Source organism: Nothoprocta perdicaria, unplaced genomic scaffold, assembly GCF_003342845.1.
Source record: "Nothoprocta perdicaria isolate Ctin4 unplaced genomic scaffold, notPer1 scaffold_25, whole genome shotgun sequence".
NCBI lineage: Eukaryota > Metazoa > Chordata > Aves > Tinamiformes > Tinamidae > Nothoprocta > Nothoprocta perdicaria.
Genome location: NW_020455477.1, coordinates 45632 through 68762, shown reverse-complemented (window position 1 = coordinate 68762; position 23131 = coordinate 45632). Strand labels below are relative to the sequence as shown.

Sequence of the window (23131 nt, the reverse complement as noted above, 5' to 3'; positions counted from 1 at the left end):
CCAACACGAGGCGTGTTTGCAACGAGCCTGTTGGGCCATCCCGCTCCGAGCTTGGCAACCTGCCTCCCCAGATTCCCCCTCCTCCCTTCCCTCTTGCAGAATTTTTAATGTTTGGCCAGGGAAGGTACAAGGAAACACAGGACAAAACCCAACCTGGTTGCTTTCATAATAGCAGGTACTAAATAACAAATCAGCCGTGGTTGAAAGGTTACAGCAGGGAGAAGGAGGCCTGTCCATTCTGCAGCGAGGCTTGCCAAGAAAATGCACCTTGCTTTTGTTCAGCGCTTTTCATGAAGTTGTTTAATGGCACTAGAAGGTAAATGTTTGGTAATAATCTCCTTGGCAATTGGGATGTGTTCAGCATTTGTAGCTGTGCCTGAAACGCTGCCTCTCTGCAGGGGCAGTGCCCTGTGCTTCCCCACGGGGACCTCGGGACTCTCTACATTTGCAGTTTATTTTTTACCCCAAATGTTTTATTAAGTGCTCGACTATTTCAGCGTGACGACTACTGGACAAGTAGTTCCACCCGAGACTATTTGGAGAAGTTGCAGCTTAGACTTTAACCTCATTAACACGYTTTAATATTGGCAACCTCTGAGCGCGTTCAGTTTATATGCTGTAAAAAGGTAGGAAGGGCGACAGCCCAGACACCCCTCAGCATCTGCCCCAGCTTTTATGCTGCAGAACAACCTGCTTTTCTTCTGCTCAGGCTGCTTTCCCAAAGTTTGGACCTCGGTGTGGCAGGAATGTGGGATTGTGGTGGGGCGGGCGGTGCTCGGCACAGGATGGGGTTCAGGGCAAGCAGGCCGGCTGCTGTCGGATCTCACCAGGGAAAACAGAAAAATTGGGATGCTGCTGAGATAAACGCGTGCAAAATTCATACGGACGCTGAGAACTGGCACTGCACGTGCCTGTGATGGGGGTTCTTCCTCGGCAGCGGCTGAAGGGCTGGAGTTCCCCCACCGCTCTGCTGCTGCATTTGCTGGTTATTAGCTGCCTTTTGCAGATACTGCCCTGGCTCCAGACTTGCCCTTTTTCCTGCCTGGTTTCCCAATCCAGGTTTTGCTGGGCAGTGATTTGAGCTGTCCCAAGGACCTATTTGGAGATGGGCCTTGGAGATCTATGGTTATTTGCTACCACCGTTCTTTTTTTTTCCTTCTTTTTTTTCATTTAAAAAATATTTTCTGCTTTAAACGTTTTGTAACTGATGTTAAAAATGGCTTCCTCTCTAGGGAACAGGACTTAAGTGACAAAAAGAAAGTTAAAGCAAATCCACCGCTAGCTTTTGGTAACGTCTACAGCCTCCCATGCAGGGATGCAAAAGCACATCTACAGACAGTCTCATTTTTTGGTTTCCTGTTTGAAAAGCAGCTGATGCCTCTTGAAAACCCTTGGGCTGAGAAGCTTCTGCTGCTTAGTCTCTGCCTGTTCTTTTTCTCCTCCGTTATTCTGCCCCGTGGATGAGATTTGCAGACAACAAGACCTCCCAGTGGATGAGATTTGCAGGACAACAAGACCTTTTCTTTCTCAGGAGCTGTCCCATCTCCGTAATTCCCCCTTTGGAAGCTACAGTGTGTGCAGGGAGACCCTTCACACTCCCATCCACCCTGACGCTGCCCTCATTTCCACAGCAACTGCCTGTGGCAGAGAGGAGTTTCTACCTTCAGGTGGAATGTAAATGGTAAATGTTCAGGTATAGGTAATAGGTTCAGGTAAACGTGGCCCTCGGAGGCTCCCGGCCCCGCTCTGGAGCTCCCAGGTCTGGGAACTTGCCCGGTGCTGCCGAGCTCATTGACGCTCCAGATGTCCCCAGACTCGTGCAGCTCCCTGCCAGGGTCACCCACGGCCTCTGCTGCTTTGCCTGGCCTCTCTCATCAGGGAAAATATCTGTATCCTAAACAATTCTGCAATGTTTGGGTAAGAGGGAGGGCGACTTATGGGGGTTCTGTGCACAGCTGTGTTTAAGGGACACAGAAATGTTAGCTGTAAGCACTGATGCTATGCACTTAGCAAGGACTTGGGAAATAGGATTCTTAGAAGGATTTCTTGGGAAACAGCCTCTCAGCTGAGGCTGGAAGAAAATGAAAACCAAGCAGCGCTTCCATGTGCTGCAAATGAAACAGGTTTCAGCTGTCACACTGTGGAAGTTGGACCACCTGGCCAAGGAAGGGGGGACAGGGCAGTGTGGGGTTTGCAGCAAAGACGGAGAGGTTGTCAAGATGTGTCTGCTAACAGGCGGATGTGGGCAACACAAGGGAAGTGAGTGACACGAGAGTTACATAAGAGCACGGGCTGTGCTGCTGGTGCAGCAGGTGTGACTGTGCCCAGAACGGGCAGCTAGGGTGAGACCGATGCTGCGTGATTCCGGTGCTGCCGGTGCAAACCGAGGGCTCGTGCTGGTTGGGATCTRCTTCCACGCTGCCCGGGGGGACGCACGGAGGGTCTCACTATGAGTCAGAGCCGTGGCCGCGTGTGCCACGTCCAGTTTGGTCCTGCAGCCATCCCTCTGCGCTAGCTCTGCTTGCACCATTTCGCTGTGGTTTAGTGTCCTTGATCCCTGGTGATAGAGGGGAACGTTCAAGGATCCCCCCAGGGCACACCAGCCCCTTCCACGTGGTGACCAGGGTGCCCRCGGGCTATTGCTGCAGGAAGGTGTTTCTTTTAGCAATTCCAGCCTGCAGGAAGCAGACAAACCTGCCCGTGGGAGGGCCCAGGCACTCACTTCACCCTCCTTCCACCTGGGCTGTTCTGAAGCCACCTCACTCCCATTGGTGTGGATGAGGTGCTGCTGGGCTCTGCTCCTCCTGTGCTCCCCTTCAGACTGCGGGAAGGTGTCTCGTGGGCTCGGATCCTGCGGCTGCTCGGGGACGTCAGGTTAGAGCTTGGTCTGTACAGAACGGTTTTGCCAAGGTTCCCAACAGGAACCGAGCCGWGGCAGTTTGTGGGAGCCTGGTGCCAGAGCCGCCATTTAACCTGGCAAAGGCGCAGCGTTTTTTTCCAGGAACACCAGCACACACCTCTGTCTGTGTCAGGTTAGTGTTTCCCTCCCCAGTAAATGGATTTATTTGGTACAATCTCATACACAGATGTAGCAACTTGGAGAAAAAAAATCATCATTTTTACAGGCTGGAGTCTGCAGGTGCAAAGTCACCAGCTCTGGGAGGCAATCAATACACTGCACAGTTTCCTTCACCAAAATGGGCAGTGAAAAGGCCGGGATTAGCTCCCTTCCTGGAGGATGTGTTGCAGGGAGGCAGCTCAACATGAATGCAAAAGCTAACTGCCTCAGTTAATGAACCTTGGTAAATGTGATGGTCTCTCATTGGTGCCTACCAGGCGCTCAGTGCTCCTTAACGCCACCTTTCCCTGAGGACCCCCTGGAGTCCTGGGATGTTGGGAAGCTCCAGCAGCCCGCGGGGCCGCTCCGGTGGGAATGAGCCGCATTGCTGCTGGCCAGGAACCCTTCCTGTAGGCCAAAGTGCTGTGAGCAGGGGGCAGTTGCCAGCGCTGCCCTCCCCCTTGTCCCACTGCTAAGTAAGAACAGAGCTTTTTTTCTCAAAAAGAATCACATCAACAGAGACACGTAGGACCATTTATAGAAAATAACTGAGTTTCTTTTTACCCATAAACGTCAACACATAATGTGGTGCGAGATAAATTAGGAGTAGGCTCTTGGGAGCGGTCTCAGTTTTGGCTTTCCTGAAATATTTTCAGACCTCAATATTTAAAGCCAAKGCCCTTTATAAGCGGTTACCCTGCAGCACCTAACAAAGCAGCTCCGTGCACCGGGGSTGCTTCAAGCGGTCGCTTCACCTGGCGAGCAGCTTTTTGCCTCTGCCTAGGGAGCTGTGCCCGTGCCATGGGGTACCTACCACGGGGAACCTGCTGCTCCTAGGACGCTGGCAGGAGACGGCACTGGCTGTGCTGGTGGCAGGTCTGCACAGCCAGAGACACCGTCAGGACAGGCGTCCCAGTGACCACCGTGCAGCACGAGGCTCAGAGCCTGCGCCTGGATGTCTTCTGGTCGCTTTGCAACGAGTCTTCCAAAGACTCCTTTAAGACAAAGTAATAACAGATCCCATCCAGACAGCAGTTCAGGTTGGCCCAGCAAAGGGTGCCCTGGAGGACGGCTCGTAGGGCTGGCTGTAAACTGCTGTGAAGGACGTTGTTCTTGACCAAGAAATACAAGAGGAATGCCACGTGGTAGGGAGTGAAGCAGACCAAAAACGTCATGAGGTTTGTCACCACTATCTTCTCTGCTCTGTTTATTTGGGAGCAGGCAGCGTGTCTGAGCTTTCTCAGGCATCTAAGGGTCTGGATGGTGCAGAAGATCATGGTGGCCATGCTGCAGAGGAAGGCGGTCTCCAGGGCACTGAACAACCCTTTGTTTTCCCACGTACTTTTGGAGAAGTTATGGAAGCAGGATGAGAAGTTGTGGTCCTGTCCGTGCAGCTGGAAAGTGGAGGCGGTGCCGGCTGAGGTGCCCAGGCAGATGAGGGCGCAGACCAGAGCGGCCTTCTTGGTGGATCGCAGCCTGAGAGCCACAAAGGGGTGCCGGATGGCCAGGTACCGGTCCACRCAGATGCACAGGGAGATGAGGATGCTGCCGTACATGTTGACGAAGTAAAGGCTTTCCAAGAACGAGCAAAACGCGGAGCCCAAGCTCCACTTGTTCTGAAGGTGGTAGGAAACGATCTTAAAAGGAAGAGTAAACAGCAGCAAAGTATCCAGGAAAATGAGGGCTACCATGTAGACGGTAGATTCGGTGAGCTTTTTAACCTTAAAGAACAGGAAGGACAGAGCCATTGCGTTGAAGAGCAGCCCCAGAACGAAGGTGGGAGCATACGTGAGCAGCTGGAACAGCTCCACCGTGGCGCTGATGCTGCCGTGAGCGTGGGTCTCGTTCACGTCGCTGCCGGGGGAGACCATATTTGCCACAAGGAAGGATGAGTGCTGCCTTTGAGACCTGGCACAAAGGTTATTGAGGTCAGCAGGTTTCCACAGACCTAGAAAACAAAAAAAAAAAAAAAAAAGAAAATTAGAGATGTATTTTTTTTCCCCTTGGACTGCTGTATGTCAAGACTTAATAACCCAGGATCTGCCTTGAAATGGGCACACTTAACACAGCTGGCACACTGCTGTCCATTGAGAGCTGCAGCCTGTCTCCCCTCACCACCAAGTGACTGAAAATGCCCAACTACAGACCCTCTGGGCAAGAGTTTTGAAGGAATTCACCTTTCTTCTCTGGCCAAGGACTCTAGCACGATCCCAGGTTCACCTGGTGGGAAAAGAGGCTCCCTCCTGTTCCTGCAGTCCCGTTCTCCGTCACGATCACAGGAAACCTTCGTCCTTTATCCCTTCAGAGCAACCCTAACCCATAAACGCACGCTCCTGGCCTTCCCTCGTTGCCTGGAAATGGTGCCGCTCTCAAACGGTGGCTGCTCCTCCCTAATGCCTTTTTTCCACCCGAGTTACGGATCCCCACGTTGTTTCCTCCCAGCCCAGGCAGCCTCTTGCTGGCAGCGAAGCACCCGTTTCTCTTCCGAGGTAAGAGCTGTGCCCTGCACTCCGAGGGAGCCCTTGGTCGGCACCGGGGAGAGGCGTCACCTAAAACCKSMGGTTTTAGGTGACGCCTCTCCCCGGTGCCGACCAAGTATTTTTTTTTTCTCGCCTTGTGCGACACCGAGGGATGGAAAAAAATAAATAATAAACCCCTCTGAGCTYGGGGTGGGGGGTTGACGTGTTGTTTTACTGCTGTTTTAAACGCAGCGCCCGCGAGCGCGGGCTGAGGCGGCGCCGGGCGCTGTGGGGCGGCGCCATCTTGTGGCCGCGGGCGGCAGGCGGMGGCTCCCGAAATGGCGCCGCGGGCGCTGYCCCCGGTTCGTGTCCCCGGTTCGGGTCCCCGCACACGGCCCGGTTCCGATCTCAGTCCCTCCCGTTACAGTCTCTGCACCCCGGGTAATTCCCCGAATGTCTGAAGCGGGGTCTGGCTGAGGCACCGCGGCGCAGGGTCTTGTCGCAGCCCGTAAAACACCTCTGAGAAGCTTCTATACCTTTCCCCTACTCTTATAATTAGTTATATCTGCCTTCAACAATTACCTTTGAAAAACCCGAAGCAGCATTTCTGTTTTTAACAAATAAACGATCTCCCAGTAGGTCAGAACTGCAAAATTGACTTCCAAGGGGACTGTCCGGCCATTATTTTGCAAGAACCGTTAACCTAAGGATGAAGGTGACTGGAGGCTTCGTGCCACTTTCCTCAGTCAAAACAGGCACAAAAGGTGATTTTACATATTTTGAGGTGGTGGGATGGTGTTTGGTGCAGGTCCTTGTATAGATCATGCTCGCTTGCAGGCCTGGACCAGCACGGTCAGCCCCTCGGCCAGGGATGGAAGATGGTTGCACCTCGTTATGAAAAGTAATAACTAAACAAGAAGATTGGAACGGGTGTTCAGGTGAGAGCAAACTGTGTCCAGTGCAGTATCCTGTCCGTGGCAGCAGCAGATGTGCTGGAGAAGAAYGTGAGAAACAGGGCTCTTCTTGCTGGCATTCCTTGGGAAAAAAAAATATGAGGTTGTTTCCGGAGTTGTTCTGGTTAAATCCCATTAGCRACTTCCCATTTCCTGCTTTGTTTTYCTTGTGGTGTCCTAGAGACCTATGGTTTGTATTTAGYGTGATRCACRAGTAGTCGTACACTGAGCTCGTAACTCYTCATGTTTTTATRCTGAGAAATGCCAGTTTGTGTTTTCAGGTCATTCAGGTCAATGATGGGTTATATTCCACTGCCTTGAAGGACAGCAGATGTTGTGGGTCTTGTTGGGTGACCAGCATCGAGAGATGGTAGTTAGCAACCAAGTCTGAATAGTCAGAGTTTATATACACTGATATTTCRTTGTAAAATACTTCCCTTTGGGAAAACACTGTTGTTTTCAAAATATTTGGAAAATACTTGAAAAAAAAAAAGTGGAAATTTTTATTTTTCAAACTCATTGCATTCCTTTACTTCATTGTATGAACTGTGTATAAACGACTGTCTTGATTCAAATGGCAAGTCGTGGTATAGTATGAATTTAATGGGGCAGCAGTAATGCATTTGTTTGCAGTATTRTGAGATACTTGGATATCACGTCTGTGTTATTAGCAGAGGGAGAATGCACCACCAGAGGATTTAATTAATAAAATTTGTTTTCTTCATCTGTTTTAGCCGTCCTGGAGACTCCTTCCTGTTGCCAGCGTTGGGCCACGTGTGCCACGTGCAGAGCAATCCCGCCTGGTAAAATCTTGCTGCCTTAGGCTCAGGTCCTGGCCATGCAAGTTGGGTGTTTTGCTAACTTTGCACCCTTTTTATCCAAAATCATCTGYGTGGGGCATTGTGCTGAGGTGGCACAGGGCTTGCTGTGCCTGAGCTAGACGTTAGGAGGCAGCTTGAGCATCTGAACATGAAACCACAGCGCTCCTCTGTTCTTGCACCATCAGAATTTCCGTGGCCGGGTGCTCTGTGCTTTCCTAAATGTAAGTGTCCTTGTCTCATCCCGTTGACATAAGCGAGGTCTCTCATCTTCCCCATTGTAGCAGTGGGAGAACTGAAACATAAAAATAAAGGATTTTCCAAAGGTCATGTGAGAAACCTTTAGTGGAGTGGAGTTGCCCAGATTCAGATACCTCCCAATGCCAAGATGTTACTTCTAGGGTCCTCCTTTCCTGGGACCAGCTCCCTTTGTGCAGCCAACGTTGCATTGATCATGTCTGGACACCTGCATGTCTTCCAGAAGTCCTGTCTTCAGAAATGACTGCTCTGTCTGCTGCTTCGTACACCAAGTTAATGTTCAGATGGTAAGTGCATTTCTTAGTGTTGAAGTGCTTAGTGCATGCATATGCAAGACAAGAGAGTAATCAAGAGTAAAACATATACTTGATGTCGTTTTCCATATACCAAGCCAATTTTCTAAAATTCATTTGAGTCTTTATTGATTTAATTTCAAGACCAGACCTCAATTTCTAAGAGGTGAGGTTACGTATATACGATAAAAGCAGTAGCATCTCTGCCATTGTGTTGTGTGCAGATTTTGGGGAGGATTAAGAGAAAAATGTGCTTCTCCCTCCTTTTATTCCCGTAGCTGAGCTCAGGAAGTGGCTTTCAAGCGGCTCTTGCACTGTTCTAAGTGTGTTAATTGGGGTGCAGACCTTGTGYGGAAACATTTATCGCTGAGTCACCTGACATTTCATGGAACTTTGCTTAGTGCTCGTAATTCACCGTGTTTTTATTTCCYCTCTATGATTATGCCTATTAGAACCGTCCAGCTTGGAACTCTGTAGGTCTAAATACTCGGTTTATTTGACCAAGAATTCACGGCACATTTAACAAAAAGCATCCTTTTTCTTTCGTTTGCTTGCCTTGCAAACAGAATTTCTCTCATTGTATAGGCAAAGGTGCTGAAACATCAATCTGGCTAAGCTCTTGTGGTGCTGCTGAGGGTAGCATTAGATGACTGTCACTTTTTCCCATGTGAAAATGTGTGTGTGTGAGCGCCCACATGTATTTGGTCAGTGAAATCAGTCTTGCTTTGGCACCTTCTTGCTGCTTTTTCACACTTTTCTAATTTTCTCGAATTTGCTCACCGTTGATGCAGTTAATGTTATAACGTGTCTTTTTGTTGGAGTTGTCCTTACTGATTTTTGTAGTTTTCTCCTAACTGATTTTTGTAGTTTTCTCCTAACYGATTTTTGTAGCTTGGGGTGCTGGCAACACGAAGTTTACCCTGATGGGAGGCCATTCCCACATTGCTTCCATGCTGGTGTTTAACGCCAGGAAAGCAGGTGCCATCCGAAGCGTTGTGTCCCTCCTGGGCCCTGCTGCCTTGTGCATTTGGGTGCAGACACTGCCCCAAGGGTCGTCCCCTGAGCCCCTCTGCCTTCTCATAAGCACTTCTGTGCAGTGGCTAAACTTGGGTTTGCAGAGGGAAGCGCCTCCAAAGCCAAGTTCCAGTTGTGCTGTGGACTGGGCTGCCTCCAAAAGGGCTTTTTGCTCGTGGGCATCTTCATGTTGGAAGGGAGAGGTGCACGAGGGGAGCTCTCCGTGGGGCTGGTGCAGAGGACACCTCTCTTGTGCTCCTTGGAGCAGGARCCAGGCATGGACTGTGCCTCCAACAGGGCTTTCGTAGCCGGTTTGAGCAGCAGCTTCTTGTCTGTTCCCATCCATCAGCCTCGCGCAAGGGCTTCATGTGTGTGGGAAACCAAATCAGGGAAGCAACGCGGCTGAAAAAGAAGTTAGAAGCCAGTGGTCCCTGGAGTTTGGTAACGTGGATAATCCCCTTGCCTGAAAATGAGGAACCGAGGAGCTGTGATGTTTGTGAGGCTGCGCGTACGGAATCGGCTTGTTGTTACCCTGTCCTTAGGAAAACACTGCTTGAACCGCATTCAGGATGTAACTGACACACTTAAAAATATGTTTGGAAAAGAACAGAGCAGGTGATAGATTTAATTCTCTGTGGCTTGTAGTACCAGAGACTGAGGAAAGAAAGGTTTGGGCATTGGCACAAGAAATAGCTTTAAATAACCTGTTTTAAGGAACCAGTTCTTCCTGAAACGAGTTGTTAGCATCGTTGTGTGTTATTCTGCCGTCTTTGAGGCATCGCGCCTAGAAGAAATGCAATTTAATAGCACRCATTCTGTTTTTGCCTTGTGGAAAAGGCAGTTTTCTGTCGTGTCTACAGTGCAAATAAGAGTTTTCCATTCTGATTTTCCTRCTGATGTTTCCTTTATGCTTTCTTCCCTCCAGATTCGATTGTTTTCCGAGCTCAAACCTGCGGCCGTTCTCTTCTCTCCGAGGTGCAAGAGCAGAAGGGTGGTGGCCACCCCAGGTGGGTGCCCTGGTGGCCAGTGCACCCGGCACGATGGAGCCTCCGCTCGGGCTGCTCCTGGCGAGGGACGTGTGACAACAGTGCGACAGGAAGGGACAGGCAGCAGGTTTGMCGACCCTTCCTGATATGGCCGAGCTGGGAGGGTGGCAGATGTCTGCCCTGATGGGCATCAGTAGGAGGTTCAGCTCTGGTTCAGCTTTGCTGTTCRCCTGGTTGTGGTTCAGTTACATCACTCATATTTAAAATATGTATATATTCATTTATTATTATCAGTAAGGAGAGTTTTTTCACGCTTACTACTTTTCCTCTCTACGTGTTTCCATCTGTCCGTGCTGTCCCTACTATGCAGAGCTCGGAGAAACTGCTGAGGTTGCCTGAACTCTGAGCAAGCCTAAATATCTCTACATAACTACGTATAGCTGTATGCTATGATATAGATGCAGTTAGGCCAGTAGGCTCTATAGACAGGAGTCTTCCCATGGCCTGGAGGGTGAAAGGGCTGCTCTCTTCCCTTGGTGGGAGCTGGGGAGGTTTTAATAGATCTTTTTTTCTTCACCGTCAGTAAAAGGCTAGAGGACTTAGGGAAGACTGTGGCTGTGARGTCAGAGGGTTCTGTCTTTCTGCATGAGAATGGATCGTGTTGAACAGCTAACAGTGTGCACTGGTACAGGTGCTCTTTGGACTTCTCACCCTCATTAATTCTTAGCAAAATGAAATTCATGTGAATAAATGCAACCCTGATGAGGTTGTTAAATACTCCATTTATCAGGCCACATCCTTTTCCTGTTTTCCCCCTCCRGTAAGCAATTCTAAAGACAAGTATTTAAACTTTTTAGCATTTTTTTGTAAATAACCACAACCACTGAAGTATAAGTAACTAGTGCTATAGTCTTGATGCTTATTTAGCAATCAGGCTTGTGATCTGAATTAATTGAACTCTTGTGCTTGCTTTCCTCTCTTGCTGAGCTGGGTTATTGAACTAAGACATATTGACCCTTTCTGTTTAAGAGCATTCTCACTTATGACTCTGTGCTCAGGAAAAGATGCGAGTTCAGAGGAAAAACTGCACSTGTGAATGTTACAGTAATTCCCCCAGAAGCAAAGGGCCACCACACATAACCACAGGTTGCTGCTGTTGTGCTCAGCAGCAGCTTCCACCCCAGTGTCGAAGGGGAGGGAGGATAGAGGGAGATGCTGCTCAGAGTGGCCAAGAAATTTAGCCTCCTAACACATAAGCAACGGGCTAGGAAAAAAGAGCTACTCAATCCTTTTGTAAAACCATTTGTGTTTGTTATGTCGGTGCTAATGATGACATGTCCCCCCCACCTTTTCTTTTCCTATGTGGTGGCACCGCAGAGCAAACGCGAGCGCTTGGTTTGGTGCTTTTGTGTTTGGCTGGTTCACATTCAGCCTCCGAGATGCAGCCGGGTCCCATTCCGCATGTACAACCCACTGGAGGAGTGGAGCGGGCGCGTGGAGCRCAGGGGGAGCTCCCAGAGAGCACCTGGACGTGGGCATGAAGCTCCTTGACCATCTCCATGTTCTTCCCATGAAGAAGGGCTGTGTCCTCCGCGCTTTCGTACCCAAGAGGTACCCCAAAGAGGGGCAGCTGGGTGGCATTTGGCTGCTGAGAGAGTGTGCGGGCATCTTTAGGGCCAGTGATGGGAAACGGGATCTCGGCGCTACACGGTGGAGCTTCTGTGCAGACGGAAACCAAAGCACAGAGTCATTTCGTTCCTCTGCTGCTCTTTGCCCACCGGCACACACGGCACCCTGGGTCTCCCTGCTTGCGTGAAGGAGGAGGAGGAGGAAAGGTGACTCAGCCCCTGCTACAGCGCTCGGCGCAGCAGAAGCTGCAGCTTCTGCTCAATGATGTGGGAAACCGGGGCCAGATTCTCCAAAGAGAGAGTCTCGGCTCTCTAGCAAAGGGGAAGCCACCCTGAGAAGAAGTGACTTTCTGGGAGGGGAAGGAACGTGTGGGAATCCTGGCGTGAACCTCAGAGACAGGRTTTGTGGGCAGGGAGGCTGCTGGGCCGCCCTGGGACACGGCTGGTGGCCRCAGATGCTGCAGGGGCTCTGTGGCACGGGCCGCCGGTCCCCTGCCCCGGCCCAGCGCTGCGCTCCTGCCCGGGGTGCAGCCTGTGGGGACGGATCAGCCTGTGGGGACGGATCAGCCTGTGGGGACGGATCAGCAGGGCCAGCTGAGTGAGGAACCTTCCTCGCTTTGCGGCTCCTCTGCCTCAGAGCAGTGTGATGTGGAACATACACTTAAAGCGCCGAGTTTTACGTGCAAGACTTTAGAATGGGAGTGGGGCCGCATTTCAGCCAAGGCCATGGAAATTTGTCGCCTGAAATACTAAAGATTTGAGCAGGCAGTGCTACCTCAGAGAGCTGAGGGGAGCTGGATGTGTTTGGTACTTTCCAGGACTAGGAGAAATAAATCTCAGTCTGAGCATGTTTCATAGGAAGTATTTGCTGAGAGGCTGCAGGTGGTTCTGGGATCATCCTGTCCGTGTGTATTGGTAGCTTTGCCTGTGGTGAGAAGGAGCAGGCAGTGATTTATTTGGATTGTTTCATGACATATTTTGTTTCCACTTACTGCTATCAGTGCTCTGATTTTAGATTGCTCAGGCCTCTGCTAGGCTCAGGCTCCATAAACCTCTCTGCAGAGAAGGAGGTTTAAGGGTCCATGTCAGCTTTCAGTTCTGCCCTGAGTGGATTTACACTCTCTGACAATTGAGAATGAACTTCTAGAGCACATGCACCCCGTAAAATTGTGGATATCTATCACTACCTTTAATCACTTGGAAAAATTTCAGTATCTGATGCCTCCTAAGAGCTGCCTCTTSGAGATGCTGCTGGCTGCAGAGCTAAGTCGCGGATGATGTTGCTGATTTGTCAGATGTTGCTCGCCAGCAAGGCTGCCTGGCAGGGCCATAGCCTGGCCCCGGCATCACTGCCGGGCCCTGAGCTCTCCCAGGGGCTCTGCAACTCCTCTTCAAATCTACCCAAAAATGGGCCTTGATGGTGGGGGCTCGGGACCAGTTGGGCCCCTCCTGGGGCGGGTGTGGTGGAACAAAAGCCCAACCCAACCGTGTTAGCACCCGCTCCTAAAAAGCAAAAGTGCCACCATTTAAAACCTTTGTTAGAGTGACAGTTGATCTCTGGGAAGCTGCAGAATTCTCCTAAGATCACGGTGTGTTCTTCACTTTGCAGCCAAACTGAACAAGCGAACAGCAGACTACTTGTTTTTCAGGAACAAATGGAAAAAAAAATGAGAACTGGAAGCCTAGGCTAATGATGGTGAGTGCTTGTCTTGATGCTAACTCTGCCATGGAACAGAGTTTCTGCCACACTAAAYTCTAGTTTCTTTGCAAATAAATTCAGGGTTAGATGTCGAGAAGGGGCTCTGGGTGAGCTGGATGCAGACAGGATTTTAAGATGATTTGGTCACGGTGCTCGGTTTGTGCAGGGGCAGGCTAGGAAGCACGGTGCAGCAGGAAGGAGGAAACAGCTTAAAAGCAGGAGACCAAAACCCCACAGCTGTGTGAGTGGGGCAGGGGGTATAAAAGGCAGAAAGCCGGTGGAGAGGTTGAATTGCAGACCAAGGGTAAGGCAGGGGTTCCTTGCTGCTCTCTACTCCTATGCTCCGAGAGACATGTACTAGGAGAACTCTGTATGTTCTTTGTGAAATAATTATGTATTAAATCTTGTCAGCTTGTCACAGGGGAGAAGTCTTGCTGGCTTGTCTGCTGGAGCTGACAAATGTGAAATTCTGTCCTAAAGATCAACCCAAGCAGCGTTTTTGCATAGCAGACCTAGCACTCGGTCACAGCCAGAGGATCCTCAAGTGCTTTTATTTCACGGTGAGACTTTTTCGCTGCTTTTCTTACCCTGCCTACACTATTGAGCCGACACGAGGGCAATTCCCGCCGAGTTAAACTGAAATCTGCAAGTGATGATACTCGAAGCCCTCAGCTGTGCTCTCAATGAGTGCTGGTGTAATGGAGTGGGCTTTTACTTTCCAGCGTGGTGCGGAGGGCAGCGCACGCTGCTTCTCACGCCTGCAGCTCCTGCTCCCACTTGCCTTTGTGTATTCCCMAAAACCAGCCCTTAGACCAAGTTGTGCAGAGCGTAGCCAACATATAATGTGTTTGACTGGGATGCATGCATAAGGGTGATCCAGCTGAATTCCCCAAGGTAAATTTCCTGCAGTGGAAATCAAAGGAGGAGAGAGAACTTTTGCTGTGCACATGAGGGAAATATGATTTCACTTCATCTAGAGAAGCAGGTGACTCAAAATGAATCGTGCTGTCAACCTTTCAAAAAAGATTTAATTCTCAGAGTGCCTGCGTTTCCACTACAAAAACCTAAAAAGAAGCTGGTTTAGGAAGAGATACTTTATGTGATACCTCACTATCTCTAGTAAGGTTAGTGCTTGCTATTTTGTTCAAAAACAAACAAGCAAACACACTTTGCGAAGTTTTATTTTTGATAATTTAAGCAGTCGAGCMATCTCCTGAAGTTTCAATGGAATCCAGTCACTGAGGCTCTGCTTTGCAATAATATCATTTTGGKAAGTTAGAAGCAGGGAGCTGGAGATGGGAGTAGGTCTCTGATTTTACTGGAATTGTGCTGCACGAGGCATGCCTAAGAACATACGGAGAAAGGGAGGAAAAGCTTGGGAAGAATTCAGTGTAATTATATTGCAGGATTTTAGTGGGGGTTTTTATTGGGAATCTGTAGGTYCGTGAGGTTGTTTTTTCACAGGAGGGGGGAAAAAAAATCCTGTGTTTTTAAAACTTTCTGCCTCTAATGCCTTATAGGGAGCAGCCTGTTTCCTGCTGTGCTTCCAGGTGCAACCGTGGGCTTCCAGGCRGGAGTGGTGCTGGGATGCAGCTGGTGCATCAGCACCCAGGGTGTTTGGGCGTCAGCCTCGTTGCAGAGAGGTGCTGGACATGCTGCACAGGGCTGTTGCAGGAGCTCCTGGAGGCTTTGCAGGACTGCAGAAATTGCTGGGTTTTCCCACCCAGGAGCGATCTTGAAGGCTCTTGCTGCTGTTTTCTGCCCAGGGTTGTGGAGCAGCAGATGTGTCTGCCCAGGTGGTGCGAGGGCCCTCGGCTGAGAGGCTGCACAAGCCAGGGCTGCTCCTCACCTCGCGGCGGCTGCGTGTGAAGGACTTGCAAAGCGGTGAGTCGAGGGCAGGGGAGCACCAGGGCTTGGCTGCTCTTGAACTACTGCTTTTCCTGCCCGCTTTGTGCAGTCTTTTGAGGTCTAGACTCAAGTCTCTTGAGGTCTGAGACTCAAGAGACTTCACTCAACTGCTCCTTGGGCTGTCTCTGAAGGTTTTTGAAGGGCTTTTGTATAGGCACCTGGAGYATCTAAAAGCAACCTGCATGATGTGGGGGCAGTGCCAGGCGCTGGGTGAGTCTTTTGTAGTGAAGGGTCTCAGACAGCAGCCCCGGCCTCGGGTGACGTCCCGCTGCCCACATCCTGGTGCTGCAGGGCAGGCTGCACTGCAGCTCTCGCTGCCTTTGAAGCCGCACACGATGCAGCGGTGCCAAGTTGGCTCTAGAGACGAGTCCCCAGAGCAGAGGTGCAGCTGCAGCCTTCCCTAAGCCGCATCTGCAAGGGCGAAATGGCAGGGATTTAAAAAAGAGAAGAAAAAATTTCTGCATGGATTTGTCCTTGGCGATGCCTTGGCCATGTGGCATGATGCAGTGAGAATTTCCATATAATTTTATAGGCGTTTTCAAGTGAAGCAAATATGAACAAAACTTCYGATGGAGGCCATTTGTTCTGCTCCATGGATGCAGAATCTCCTTATACGGCCTCCTGCATTACAGTATCTAGTGTGTTACTCCCTAATTTACCCTTTTTCTCCCCATTTTTATGACTTAGTTGAAGAGCAGTGTACACACCAGAAATAATGCTTCTCCTCTTGAGGCACTCTCAGTTCCTCAGATGAAAGACGCTCTAGAAATACAGCTGTTCTTAGTCTGGTGATGTGTGTTTCTCTGCTAACACTTTAATCTCTGTATTTGCCAGATGTAACAAGATAAACAGCAGATTGCTTGTGTGGGCTTGACGTGTCCCTGCTGGAGGGCTACGTTTTGTATCTCTGCAGCTTTCTGGCTAGCACCGAGGACACAGAACTGCACAAGCTCATTGCATAGTGATATTTTGTGGCAATCAGTTCCTAAGAATCCTATTCTCRTGTAAGTAGCTCTCTTAGCAACAGAAAGTCATTTCAGATCTGATTTTAGAAGCAGCGCAGGGTTCCCCACGCGTATTTACAGGATAAATATTTTTAGCCGTTCCGAAACCGCTAACTGTAGCTGAAGGACATGGCAAATCTGTGTGGACCTCTGCCTTGGTGTCCRTCCTGATGTGTCTGTGGGGTGGCAAGCAGAGCACTGCAGGGGGGACTTGCTTGACCCATCCACAGAGACACTATTCTCTCCCTAGGCTGCAAACAGGGGCTCGCTGTCTCTCATGTRTTTATTCCAAGAGCAGATTTGGGTCTTTCTTGGCAGATTTGGACTGAAGCTRCTTCAGGTGGTTTCCCATGTCAAACTGCAGCAGTCTCAGATCTCCTTTGGCGACAGCCACCTTTCCACCACATGTTGCAGCATCCTCTTTCCCTCTTCCTCCAGGTTTCCTTCCCCTCTACAGAGAGAGCAGGTCGGTGTTAGGAGAAGAAGGTTCTCCCCATTCTTTTGGTGGCTGTGGGCCTCGGAGCAGTTCTGCTCCTGCTCTACGTGTTGGCAACGGCGGGAGAGCTGCCGGAGCGGAGACCGTGTCCGTGTAGCTCATCTCAGTGTCACTCTCTGCATTATTAAACACACCAAGTAGCGATCTAACCATCCCCGTGCAGCGTTCTCATTCTTACTCTTGGGTAGATAACAAAGTCACATAGATTTCTCCTTGATTTGCTGTGTGAGAGTGCGTTTCTGCCCCGTTTTGCAGTGATGGTTCTCCCTTTCCTTCCCTTGAGAACCACCTCCTGGGAAGACTGGAGTCCTCTTTGGTGCATTGTGGTTGGCGTCCCTTTGTCCTCCAGGTGTTGACCCATGTGGTGTCCCTGCGGCTCCCACACACTGTGTGGGTGTGAATGTGCCCATGGCAGCATGACCATGTGCAGGATTGTCTGAGAAGGCAACAGGTTTGCGTGCAGAGCTCTTGGTGCATCTTGGTGCAGGCTCTGCTCGGATGGAGAGGCTTCGTGGAGGACCTGGACACTCAGGAGCTCGTGTCTTCTCTCCCTTGCTACTGGGGCCTCTCAGCAGATGCTGCCTGGCTCCAGCTCCTCYGCTCTGCTCTTGGACACCTCAGTCCTTCCACCCAAACTTGTGGGAAGGAATCAGTCTAAGGTGACAAGCTAGGGGGAAAAACTTCCAAGTCATTTTGGCGCGAGCCTCGCAAAGCTGTGTCCTTCTCGGAACACCCTCAGCCTGGTTTCTCTTTCATTCATTTGCGTGCATGTTGGACAGACTAAGTTGTGGTGTTGGAGAATAACCTTTAAGTAAGATATTGTTTAGAGCAGCCCACAAAGACTGAGGTTTAGTAAAGATATCTCTCTGAAGATCAGTTTCAGTGTGTCGGCCTGTTCTAACTTTATTTTGTGATTTGCAGCTGTCTTAGGTTATGAGTCGGCTGCTCTTCTCACGAGGTGCTAAAGCAGCATTTAATTTACAATCCTTGGGTTTTTTTGAAGGTAGTTTGAGAGGAATGGCTGCTGCTCATTCTCTCATGGAAGCTCTGACCTATTTAGTGAGATTAAAATGCCGCAAAGTTGGGCCAGGAGAGCGTGTCCTGGCTCTGCCCACTCCAGCCTGGCATGAAAAGGCAGGTGGAAATCATCCCTCAGAGGCTCTTTCAGCCTCCAAATCTGTGTGATCAGGTTAGTCTCTGGATGTATTGGAACAGAATAGGTTTGGATACAGCTCTTTCTTTTCCCCTTTCTTTCCTGCCTTCCCTTCCCCATCCCAGTCGGAATTGGGCACTTGATTTGTTTAAGTATGAAAGCAAAGCTAGGTTTTTATCTTAAAGGCAGTTATGTGAAGGCTGTAGGAAATTGTCTTCTTTTTAAGATCTTCTGCTTGCTACTAAACTGCTTGAATTCACAGCATTTTAGTGGGGGGTTARAAGTCATTCAGATTAGTTCAAAGTGGCTTTCAGGGCAATATTACCATTYTTTCTTTTTCGTAGCGTTAAGAGGCTCTGCACAAGCTGCAAGGTGGCCCGTGCCAAGCTAGACCCAGCACATGGGACCCCAGAGCCACGATGACAGGTCAAGGTGGTACCTCATCTGATAACTGCCTGCACACGCTTCCCTCATGGACCTCAGAGCATAAATATGATCCACAGAGGTTTGTGCAAGGAGAAACAAATTCAAAGCAGGGAAAGTGCTAAAGCACCRTGCAAAAATGTGGGAAAATTGGAGTGAGTGTAGAAGTAGTAGCAGAACCYGTGGTGGTCTCTGCTCAAACCCTGAGCCTACCGAGTAAAAGGAAGTGTGACTTCTTTTTTGTTATTATTACTAGCATTATTTTAGTTTTTAGGCTAATGGTGGTTGTCTATTTGTATAGCTTGCTTAGTTTGAGAATGTGTTCACTTAAGCAGATAAAAATCTTAGATCAGGAATGAATTCCAGTCTCTAAGGAGTTTCATCATTAAACCAGGATTTCTGTCATTATGCAGGTCAGATTACTAGCGGATGCAAGGTCAGGGCTTTTTTAACCAGCATTATATGATAAGTAACCATTGGTATTTCCTTAGTCAATTCTGCTTTAATATCTGTCCATGCCTCTACTGAGCATGAGATTGGGTACAAATGAAACAGCTTTTTATGTGTATTCTCAGCTGGATGTTCCGAAATGTTCTTTTCCGGAAGACTTCAGATTAAATTCACCCACTCTTGAAAATCTGTGGTTAATTGCATCAGCTTTTCTTTAATCCAGGAGAAGAAAGCAGGATGGAAAAAAAATATTTTTTAAAACTGGGACAGTCCTTGTTTGACACTGTAGTACGGATGATTCCCTGTGAGGAGAGCTGGATATTCTTGGGGTTCCCAGTTAGGTTCCCCCCATCTTTACATGCATTACAGCTAACATGGAGGGAAAAGCGAGCATTAGTTTGCAGACTGAACGACAGAAGTTGTGAACTTGTATTGACTCAGGAAGGCTTTTGTTGTTGTTTTCAAATGTCAGCTCCTTTTCGGTTTGATTCAGCATCAAAAGTGTGCGTCTTCTCAAGCTGCATGGAATTTTTGTACTCGTTTTGGTCACTGCACTAGAGACACAACCAGCCGGAGGTTCTCCCGCGTTAACAGCATCTTTCCTTAGGGGAGCCTGCATGGAAAATCCTGTTTTCAAAAGAGCTGTAATCTTAGCGGTAAGTCAGGGACAGAATTTAAGTGTATTATTCAAATGAGTGTGCGTCTTGAAAAGCAGTGGCTTGAAAGTGACATCCTCTTAATCAAAAGATCTGCTTTTCTATGATAAAAATTTGACTATCATAATAGCACCGTGAAACCCACACGGCTGGACTCCTTCCTTCTTTCTCTTCCTTCATTGTCAGAAAGCTAAAGGGTGTTTAGGCAGGCTGCTCTCATTTACATGTATGAGGCAAAATTTGAGACAAATGGTGTGACATATAAACTTATATGTACCTAGATTGTGGTGGTAATGATAAATAGGAGAGAAAATAACTTTTGGGAGCTGTGACTGAGTTTTCTGTGCTGTATGGGCTGAGTAGGCTGAGTCTGGGGTACTTATTTGACTGGGGTACTTAGTGGTCTCATCTCTCCCTGTTCTTAAGAGCTACATTTTACAGGCAGGTCCCTGTGCCCTTCACTGAGAACAAAAACTGCGGGTTTCTTTCTGAGAGTGGAAATCCCATCCAGAGAGGGCTGCTCCCCRAGGAGCTCCTGTCTCCCTGCCCATGCACGCTGGGTCTGTGCTGCCAGGTAGGCTCTGCTATAAACACTAGTTTAGCTAAAACTTGGTCCCCCAGGGCCTGGGCACCAAACTTCTCCCATAGGCAGCTGGGAGAGCCTGAAACATTTCTCTCTGCCTGCTAGGTCTGTGCACTTACTCTTGTTCCAAATATGAAATGCTCTTTTCCACATGCTCTTCCACGTAACAAGTGCAGCCTCAGTAATATAGGGACATGTATGTGTGTATATGTATGCAATACAAGTAGACACAGTAAAATCTTTCCTATATTTGTTGTATTTGTTCCTGTATTTCCTGTATTTAATCCTGCCCGGTGTCCGTTCTCCCTCCATCACATGAGCAGTACCCGACCAGCTCGTGTCAAGCCAGGTAAAAGTCTGTCGTGAAGCAATCAGATAAGAATAATACACTGCCATGCCGTTGAGGAATTAAAATATATTTTAAAATCACACAGCTCGTGCATACAATTTGTTTGGGAGAACATGTTCTTTCTCCCACATAGCTTTCAGATGCAAATTAATATCAAAGGTGCAAAAAGGCAGRCAAACTCATATCGAAAAGGCTGCAGTTTCTGAATGATCGAGACAGTAATAAATAATACTTTGAGAACCCACTGTTTTGGAAAGCTGTTCCTCTTGCTACTCTGCAGATAGTGGTGGAGATGATAAAAACCTTGCTTTTCCTCTGAGCTCCTTCATTCCTCAGCTGTTGTCATGCTTTTAGTACTAACAGGCTTTAAAACATTCACACGGTAGATGCGTGCAGCTTTCTACTTCCACAATCAGTAATTTGTACAGAAATCAGTCGGCTGCAAATTTTATTTTCTGAACTAGCAAATTAGCCCCTTCCCCTTTGCATTTTTTTCTCTCCAGACAGAAGCAAATTTCTTTTCACATTTTGAATAAATAGAACTTCCACACTGGAACAAAGACCTGCTTCTGAGCAGCCTAATGCAATTACTTTATGTGAAAATGTTCCTGCTAAGGCAGCGTGAATCTTACCAACATCACAGCTGAAGAAACTGCAGGCTTGAGTTACAAGAAGAGAGCCTTTAGTTTAAATTCAGGGCTAAACGGGGCATCGGGGTGGTGAAATGGCAGCAGAGCTGACAGAGAAAGGTCGTGAGACCTCTGGATCCAGGGGTTCGTAAAGCAGAACGGGGAAGGCTTCCCCTATTTTTATGTTCTCCTTGCTTCCATAATTCCTGTCCTCCAAGAAAGCATGAGAAGGCAGGCAGAAAACGTTAATGCATGTGTCATACTGTATCTTTGGCCTAAGTTTAGTGATAATTACTTACTATCATGTGGGATCGGTCGCTAAGCGCAGTATTTGAAGCCGTTCTTTTATTTTCCATGTGCAAAGCTAGTTTAGAAAATGCTAGTTTAGAAAGTGCTGATTTCTCAGCGTGGATAATCACAGAAGCACGGGGCTCAGCGCCCTGTACCTGGCAAACTGTCCTCTGCCTGCAGAACGGGGCTGCTGGCCTTGGTGGTGGCCCCGGTCGGTGTTTATTGCGTCCAAGGGGCTGCGGTTCAAGGTGACAACAGGCCAAGCTGCTCACACCACGTTCTGGTGTCTGCGTTGAGCTGGCAGCCTCGTGTAGGGCTTGCAGACACGGGGAGCAGAGTCAGGGTGCTGGCCCTGTAGTGCTTGGCTGCCTTCGAAGCTAGGAAGAAGCTTTGAAATGACTGTTTCTGTTTTTGACCGGTCCTAGCAAGTGTCTGAGCATGCTGGCAAAAGGGAAACCGGGGCAGCGATGGCGAAGGCTGATTCTAAGTGGCGTTCGGATCACTCTGTGGTGCTCTGCTCTGGCAAGTGTTTCCATGAAGATACCATCAGCAGATACCAAGGTGAAGGACGTAATGCTATGACATAAATTCTTTTTTTTTTTTTTTTTTCCCCCACTGCTTTCTCCCTTTCCCCATTGAAGGAAGAGGCTCACATTCAGCAGGAAAACCTTGTCCTTTCTCCTCCTCTGCCTTCCCGTCTGCGGTGACCGTGCTGCTGTGTCAGGGATGGGTGACCTTCAGAGTCCTGCAAGGCGGGTGGGAGCCGAGGAAGAGAAGTTCTTCCACTGCAGGCAATCCTGTCTCGAAGCACAAGGCTTGAAGGCAGGACATAGTTCAATAACCTTCTTCACRCTCGTTTTCTCACAGAATTCCTTCACGGCGAAGTAATAAAAGATGGCATCCAGGCAGCAGTTCAGATTGGCAAATATCATAGACATCTGGATGAAGAAGCTGATGTTTTGCTTCAGGCTGCAGTCTTCTATGACGTGCTGTCGCACCAGGCACTGGAGGCAGATCCCGAGGTGGACTGGTGTGAAGCACACCAAAAACACCACCAGGTTGATGGTAATGACTCGTAAGGAGCCGCTGTCTTCTTCRTGCTTTTTCCCTCTGCTTTTCTGATTCAGAAGGATAAAGATGTTTTGAACYGAGCAGAAAACCATGGCTGAGAGTGGGATCAGGAATCCAAAGATCTCCACCGAAACAATGAGGGGGATGCTCCAGGCCTGCTCTGACATGTTGTGAAAGCACTTCAGGTTCTCGTTCTTGTGGAACGCATACATGGGGCTGCTGCAAAGCCAAACTATTGCCCAAATGAGGCAGCAAATCAGGATTGCCCACTTGGGAGACTGGTTAGCCCGGCCTTCGAAGGGGTGCCGTATGCAGATGTATCTGTCCACCGTGATGCAGACGATGATGAAGATGCTGCCGTACATGTTGACGAAGTAGAGGGACTCGATGAAGGCRCACAAGAGCCCCGGCGCTTCTGTGACCGAGTAGTACAGCTTGAGCGGCAGCGAGAGGAGCAGCAGGACGTCCGCGAGGGCGAGGTTGATCATGTAGATGGACGTCTTGGTCTGCTTCTTCCAAAAGCAGCAGAACATGGAGAGCGCCAAGGTGTTGAGAACCAAGCCGAGAACGAAGGTGGGAATGGAGATGCCCAACTGGAGGGTCTTGGCTAAGCTGTCGATGGTGCTAAAGTCGCATTCCTCGCTGCGGTTGCTCATGTCTCCCTAAACCACACGGAGAAGAGGTTGGGAAGATGCAAGGCCCCAGGTTAGTTTCTGGATGTATCGGAATAGATTTGGATACAGCTCTTTCTTTTCCCCTTTCTTTTCCTGTCCTTCCCTTCCKCCTCCCAGTCTGAATTAGGCACTTGATTTGTCTAAGTATGAAAGCAAAGCTGCATTTTTAAGCACAGATCTTTCCATTTCCATTCTGAATGTCTTAATCTGTCCTAAAGGAGCCTGCTTCTTGCAGGCAAGTGGTCAGCATCCACTATCTGGTCAATGCTTTTGAGAAA

The 23131-nt window shown here is 49.0% G+C and overlaps 2 protein-coding genes across 3 annotated transcripts; both read right to left on the bottom strand.

Annotated features, from left to right (window-relative positions):
* Positions 1–3889: 3889 nt before the first annotated feature.
* Positions 3890–5576, bottom strand: LOC112947932 (G-protein coupled receptor 55-like). 2 transcript variants are annotated; one of them, XM_026040110.1, is made up of 2 exons: positions 5236–5576; positions 3890–5006 (listed from the first exon to the last, which is right to left on the bottom strand). In XM_026040110.1, exon 2 carries the CDS (start codon positions 4927–4929, stop codon positions 3997–3999), a length of 933 nt encoding a protein of 310 aa, XP_025895895.1. In that variant the 5' UTR covers positions 4930–5006; positions 5236–5576; the 3' UTR covers positions 3890–3996. The 2 variants fall into 2 exon arrangements, with proteins under 2 accessions (XP_025895895.1, XP_025895896.1); XM_026040111.1 differs by having other exon boundaries at positions 5279–5576.
* Positions 5577–21845: 16269 nt separating this feature from the next.
* On the bottom strand, positions 21846–22835 carry GPR55 (G protein-coupled receptor 55). Its single transcript, XM_026040019.1, has one exon. It carries the CDS (start codon positions 22833–22835, stop codon positions 21846–21848), a length of 990 nt encoding a protein of 329 aa, XP_025895804.1.
* Between the last annotated feature and the right edge of the window lie 296 nt (positions 22836–23131).